General features: G+C 31.5%; 2 protein-coding genes across 3 annotated transcripts in view; one reads left to right on the forward strand and one right to left on the reverse strand.

Annotated features, from left to right (window-relative positions):
• The window catches only part of NAT1 (N-acetyltransferase 1), a 26879-nt gene extending 25651 nt beyond the window's left edge, over positions 1-1228 (reverse strand). For both annotated transcript variants that reach the window (XM_011502380.1, XM_011502375.1), the window contains exon 1: positions 1068-1228. The gene's annotated coding sequence lies outside the window, so the exon portion shown is untranslated. The remainder of the gene's footprint in view (positions 1-1067) is intronic.
• Positions 1229-2218: 990 nt separating this feature from the next.
• Positions 2219-6243, forward strand: Syx13 (syntaxin 13). The gene is made up of 6 exons (XM_011502382.1): positions 2219-2386; positions 3817-4020; positions 4135-4300; positions 4814-4944; positions 5328-5461; positions 5718-6243. Exons 2-6 carry the CDS (start codon positions 3818-3820, stop codon positions 5897-5899), a joined length of 816 nt encoding a protein of 271 aa, XP_011500684.1. The 5' UTR covers positions 2219-2386; position 3817; the 3' UTR covers positions 5900-6243.
• Positions 6244-7599: the final 1356 nt, after the last annotated feature.

A 7599-nucleotide genomic window follows, 5' to 3' on the forward strand; every position in this document is an offset into this window, starting at 1 on the left:
ACCCCGCCGACCCAGCGCACGCACTCACTCACTCACTCACTCACTCAATCGCGCTCTCTCTCTCTCTCTCTCTCTCTCGCAACCAACCCGCGCATCCCATCACAACCACTAATACGCCCTTACCGCGACGAATACGCGCATACATGGAACTTGTGTCCTTCAAAACACGATTGCAGCCAAACACGCACTATTGGGTCAATTTACTATATACGTGCCTTTGTTATAACGTGTGACTTTTCTTTTCGCTTCTATTGCTTTGGGGTTTCGAAGCTGTCTGCTATTAAGCCACGTTAATTACTTAACAATTTTAATTCGATATCTATTGGCGGCAATTCCACTTATTCCATTAGCCTTAATCCCCATATTTATTTTATCTATACGATCAAACAAAAGGCAGGATAAAACACTTGTTTACCGTAGATTGGCCTCTGCCTATAATGGATTCACAGACACTGACTGAAGCTCTTGGTTACTATTCGTTAAATTATATATTCGCGTAGGGAGGAAGTACGAAAATATGGACAGTTGATTGAGAATTTTATTTATGGAAACGAAGATTAAAGCAAAAGCGTATACTTAGGCTCAGTCATGTTAATGCGATTTTACAAACACAAAGTGCGCCTTAGGTGCGATGAGAAATTTGTTCTCTTTGTGTTATGCATCGACACTTTCATTACGGTGGCTGTATAAAAATACGTACACGATATTGTAGATATCAAATCATGTTTATGCGCAGTGCCGAAAGCTTGCATTTAAAAATAGATTTTTTTTCTTCGTATACGAATAGAGATACGTTAATAAAATAATTGCATGATCTTACTATCTTACAATAGCGTGAACGCACACGTACGCAAGCACGCGCGCATTCATATACGTGCATACATGCGAGCGAGCGTGCGCGCACACAGACGAACGGAAGCACGCACGCACGCACGCACGCATGTAACACCGGCGTAAGAAAATGTGCATTCGGTTCCCTAATAATTGACCGTATCTGACCGAGCCTTACAAGCTGCACAAAAATTAGCCAAGTAGAAGAAACTTAAATACATCGCGTTATTCCTTACTTTTCTCTCCTTCCCTCGACAAGGAGGGAGAATCCGTCTCGTTCTCTCTCGTTGACTGGAAATTACTAGAAGCGAGAGAGAATACGCGACACGTCCCTTCTCTTTCAAGTCGTAGATGTTGACGACTCAGCGTCCGGCGCGCTACTAACCGGACTAATTTACTGACTAAGGCTAACAGCGGTATTTTGCCGCCGACGGCAGGAGTTCAGGACTCGAAGACACGGCCGCTGTAGACGACTGACAAAAGGGGGACCATGTCTTTTCTCTCTTGAAAAAAATATTAATAATACGTGTGCCATAAACACAATTTTCAAATTAGAATACAAGTACTTGGTCTCTTCTTATATTTTTCTATTTGTTTGTTGTTTTTTTTTTTCTATTATTACTATCAAGCGAAAATTTTGAATGTTTCGGTATATGAATAAAAGATGAGGTTAAGTAAATTTTCGAAATAATAAAAAAAAAGAGAATATTTTCTGGAGTTTCTTTGATCACCGTAGTATGGCATTTTCCATGCGTGCGCACATCGGCGTTTGCGTCTGCGCCGACATAATGGCCGCCCTTCCAGAAGATGACCGGGTATTTTATTGAAATTTGAAAAGCATAAATTGGCTAAATTTCTCCACCATCGCGGTACAACCAAGCTGTGGCTCGTTTTCACAGAATACTCGATAACCTTCATCTTAATGCTATGGTAAAGGTGTACAGGCTATTACGAAAGTCCCTCAAAGTAACATTATCATTCTTAAATAAGTCACATTGATTAAGTGGGGTATTACATTAATTTAGAGTAATATATAATCGATCAACTTGCTCGCGAACACCAATCAATTTTGCGAAAGTGAATGGTGTATCGCAACAATGGGCGACGCACGGCTAGGCCAGTCGAACGATTTAATAAATATTTCGAGAGGTTAAGTATTTTCGATTGCAGCGACGCGAGCCCCACGGCATTTAAATTCGCGAACTAAAGTAAGTACACACCCATACATCGAGGAAAATCATCTGCGGGGTGCGCGAGTTGCGCAGCGCAACTGTCATTTTCCGCAACTGTGTGTGTCCCTCTCCTCCTGTCTTTTATTCTCCTCTTGGGAGTCTTCTCGATTGCTGACAGTCTCGGACTCTCGGACTCTTAGACTTTTGGTTCAGCTCATCGTGTGTCGGCTTAACTCGCGCAACGCCTGAGTCAACGAAGATAGAAAGCGGCTCGAGCTGCAAATTCATTGCGAGATACAGCACGATCGTATTCAACAGACACTTTAAATGCCTATCGAATCACCCTTCTTATCCTAAAGAGCTCCTGAACAATTTATCACCAGGTACGTACTCCTTATTATACATGTATATATATATATATATATATTTATTTATTTATTTATTCCCTCGTTAAGTTCAAGCTTTTTCATTTGTAGATATATTTATTTGGCCGATTCTCAGCTTTGGCCTTTAAATTAACGCTACTGAAATATTAATAATTGATAAATTCCACATTCACAACTGAAAAAGTACGTTTTATTTACTAATAAAAATTCACAACGTAATTTCGGATAATGTTTAAGGTTGAAATACGTGCAAATGGAGAAAGGACATACTTTTCGTCTCATTTTCATTCTTCTCTCCCCTTCATCCGTCTCCATATCGCTACTCTCATTCTCTCTTCCTCTCTCTCTCTCTCTCTCTCTCTCTCTCTTTCTCTCTTCTCCTTCTCCTATCCCTCTTCTATCCCTCTCCTGACCATTCTTCCCACTTTCCATTCTCGCTTCATCCTACTCTCTCCCTCTCCCTCATCCTCTCTCTCTCTCTATTTCTATCTCTAGTTCTATATTCTTCAACTTATTACTATATCCCACAAACTGTAAGAACATAATATACACGTACATTTTTGACAATCTATAAAAGAAACGCTTAACACTCACAACTTAATTTCATTAATTTCGTGATATTTTCAATTCCGATAAAGATTGTGTTCTAAGAAATTTCAGCACATTTTTAAAGCTTGAAAAATTGCTGATCTCTATTTTTCTATGTGTATATTACGTGTGTACGTGTTCGATGGTCGTCTACTTTGCCTTCCGCTGCATCTGTTTCATCTGTAAAGAAAACACAAAAGTCAGATCAACTTTTTTCGCTATTTCACTAACAAATTAATATCTATGAAATTAGAATATTCTCTAACATATCTAGACTATCATTTTACAATTGTAAAGATTCTTATTATACTTTACATATGAATTTTGAAAAGCTCAAAAACATTTGATGTAAGTTTAATTTTTACTAAAAAATCAGTCTAAATAATAAGATGTAAGTAACAATTATCATTATAATTGATGATTATCAACTTTTATTATATTTAAAAGTAAAAAGCGCTCTTTGCAACAGTTTATTAATAGAAATATTTGATAGTTATTAAATTTTTAATTATTAGAACTTAATTTTAAAAAGTACCAAAATAACATTTAATTTTTAATTACACAGTCATATTTATCAAAGTGTGGGTAATATTAAACACCTTTAAACGCTTATAAAGATAGATAATTTATTATGACATTCTTTAAATAGGAGTTACTAATTAGTTGAGTTTTATTTTCAATTTTAATGATATAAAGCACGTAGCAACTTATAGATGTTACATTGGTTACATACATACATTGGTTTTAGTAAATCAAATTTTTATATTTATGCAAATAGTTTATCTTTATCATTGAATATATGAGTCTTACCTTAACTATAATTTTATTCTCTATTCTAGGATGGCACATAGTTCTCAAAATTATGGATCTACCGATCAGAGAACTGATGTACCTGATGTGGGCTTCAGTCCAACAGAACTTTATAGTCTAAGTGAAAATATAACAACAAATATCTATACAATTAATACAAGTTATAGAACCTTAGATCGTGCTTTCAAGCACATTGGTACAAATAAAGATAATCAGGGTCTCAGGGATAAAGTGTGAGTTAAATTGTTACAAATTTATTTGTATTTAAGATCGCTTCAATTTTATACTTTAATCTTTCATAGTATTAATCTACAAAATGACTAATAATTTTCTTATCCTTTTTCAAGGCATGTGGCACAGTTAAGCACAAATCAAGTGGTGACTCAAACAAGTAAAAATATTGCACGACTGACAGTTCTGATGAGACGAGGTGATAAACAACAAAAGTTACAAATTGAAAAACTTACGAGTGATTTTAAAGATGCCTTGCAAAAATATTCTGATATGCAAAGAGTAAGTTAAAATATTTATTTACATTTTGCAAGCGGATATATATATATATATATATATATATATATATATATAAAGCGCATACATCAAATATAAAGTGCATATTTGTTTGCATATTCGCAAATACATAAACTAATTGGTAATTAAAATTCCATTAGTTAAAGTACTCTAAATCTTTTATTACATTTAAATGATATTTTAATTATACTTAAGATAATTAAAAGAAATAAAGCTTAACATACATCTAAATAGTAACTATGAGTTTGTAAAAATTAAAATATCTTCTAAATTTTTTATCGTGAAAAAGACTAATAGATTAAAATTCTTTATATGCATTGTAAATTATATTTTGGTTTTGTGTGATATAATATATTTTCTTCTTATTGGTTCCAATGTAATTTAAATACAATTTAGAGTGTATTGAAATCACATCTGTTGTTAAATTAAGAAAAAACAAAATTAATTTTCAAAAAAGTATAATTTTTCTAATGAAAACATTTTGTGAAATGTTTATAGTCAATTGCTGATAAAATGAAGAGGCACATACTGGTTATAAGTAGTATAGAAACTCGTGGTGATGAGGAAGAAGATGACAAGGAAAGTTTGATTCAGATTCAAGAGGATACTAAACGAAAAGCTAAGCAAAGGTTAGGTTTATTTATAGAAAGATCATGCATTCTAAAATTTCGGTTTCACATCAATCCTTTCTTTTATCAAAGTCGTCCAATCATTCTTTCACTTCAAACAACATTATCGATGCTTTTTTATAGCTTAACTTACACTGCTTATACTAAGTCTAACACCCAGTATAAAAAAAAAAATTATCTGCATGGCTACAAATGAGTAATAAGCATGGATTACGAGTGGATGTTGCCGTGTAACATTTTCACGAAAAATGCGTAATCAGACATTTTTAAAGTATGAAAAATATTTTAAGAGAGGTAAGTCTTCGCGCGGTAGTAGGTTCTGAGCAGGATATATTTTAATACTTCTCAAATTTGCAAAATATACACATATATGTCTTTTACAGAGCATTGGAATTCGATCACGGATTAATTTTGGATCAAGAAGAAAGGATAAAACGAATCGAAGGAGACATTTTAGATGTGAATCAGGTCATGAGGGAGCTTGGAGCTCTTGTGCATCAACAAGCAGAATCAATTAGTAAGAATTTTATTTAATTTAAATAAATAAATAAGTAAATATATATATATATATATATACATATATATATATATATATAACAAAAAATGTAAATACCAATCATTCATAATGAAAATTTAAATGAAATCTACATTATTCCATTTTCTCTAAAAAATACATGTTCGATATAATATTTCTTTATTTCTTTATTCTATTTTATTTGTAAAAAAGATATATTAATGATGATTATATAAATATATTTAATATTTTTCTGCAGGTAATATCGAAAATAATATCGAAAGTGTACATGACCATGTTGAATTAGGAACACAGGAATTAATAAAGGCTAGTAATTACCAAAGTAAATTTCGACGAAAAGTTTGTGTTCTCTTGACTGTAGTTATTGCTTTTGTGATTATTTTGATACTGTGCATGGTTTTAGCTAATAAATCAAGTTAGCGCTTCTAGATGTTCTAAGTAGCTGTAGAAAGTCGAATGTGGTTGTCTCAATCTATTGCAATGACTCGTTTTAAAAGAGTTCTGTCCATTATAAAGTATGATATTGCCAATTTTTATTGACTTTGCGAATACATAATACGCAACAAAAAAAGATCAGAGACTTATTAGAAGAAGTAAAGAATGACTTTCTACATTTAAGCTACAATGACTTGAAATTGGGCAATTGTACGAAAAAGGTGCGTTTAATTCTATTCAATCTTCATGTGAATTAGATAGGTATAATATCAAATGATAAAATTGTGGTATGAATAATTTATCGTTCGATCTCTGTTAATGAATTTATGAAAAATCAGTGATTTAGAAAATTAACTATTCATGAATTGTAGGTTAAGTTTATAATGAAATAGATTACTGTAATCAAATTCAAAATTACTTTATCGTATTTTTAATTAGATTTAATTATTAGAGTTTAAATTTATTAAATCAATAATATTTCATCCATGAATTTTATTCTATATATTTCATTTTAATGGAATGTAAGAAAAGTATATTTTTCTAGAATTCACAGCAACTAATACAGCAGTTGAATATTTGTTCTCTGTAAAAGAATAATTTTCACTGAAAATTTACTCAAAGATATTTATATCATTATCATATTATAATGATTTTTTTTATAACGACATGAATATTACTTTTGCTAAAAATTATTTGCACTTTTTATCAACTTATGCAATTAATTATTCGTTCTAATATGTTAAAGGTAATAATTTCTTTAACATAATGTCTTATACGTAAATGATTGCGTTAGGTATATTTTTTAGTTTTTTTTTTTTTTTTAATAATTGTGTTATAATTATATGTGAGGCGTTTATTCTTTTAGAAAGAAAATATTGTTCAACATGATAAAACAGCGTTTAAAGTTGTAGTGATTCGCTATAGTAAGCTTTGAAAATAGAAAGGCAGCCAGGGGCTGAACCAAATGTGTATTGCCTTGATATTATATGTATTTTATCCATACACTCATAAATTTGTTAAAAAGTGATAAATCGATAGCCGTTAAAGGAAATGTGCCTATTTCAGTTTTTCTTTTTGTGTAAAATCCTTGTAATTCAAGAATTTATCCTTAATTTAGCGGCTATCGACCTTACTGTGAAATTCTAATAAAATACCTTTGTTATTTATGTATTAGAAAACTAAAGTAAGTTGAATGTGTTTGCTTTATAAGACACTGTGATTTGAAAGCATGACATATGGGATACGAGCATCTCATATAAGAAACAGAGTTATGAATGTAAGACTTTCCTCCGTTAATAAAGTCTCTTCAATCATCGTAAATTAAAATTAAAATTAATACTTTACATTAGTTTAATGCGTTACAAATGCATGGCAACGATATTTTTGATGAGCATCATCTTAAACAAAATGTGATCATGATAAAGGTTGACAAAAGATATTCACATTTTGTGCTACATTCAATCACTATTTTAAGAAATATATTTGATTGCTGCTTAGTATATTATGTTATCTGTCATGCCAAGAGCAAGAAAATAAATTTTGAATGATTGAGACAGCCAGTTTTTTTTTAAAAAAAAAGGCCCAATCGACTTTTATATATATATATAATAATAAATATTAGGCATTCCAGATTTCAATTTCATCAATTACACTGTATTATGAGAAAAAGTAAAAAATTGTATATA

This window comes from Ceratosolen solmsi, unplaced genomic scaffold (assembly GCF_000503995.2).
Source record: "Ceratosolen solmsi marchali unplaced genomic scaffold, CerSol_1.0 scaffold39, whole genome shotgun sequence".
NCBI classification, from domain to species: Eukaryota; Metazoa; Arthropoda; class Insecta; order Hymenoptera; family Agaonidae; genus Ceratosolen; species Ceratosolen solmsi.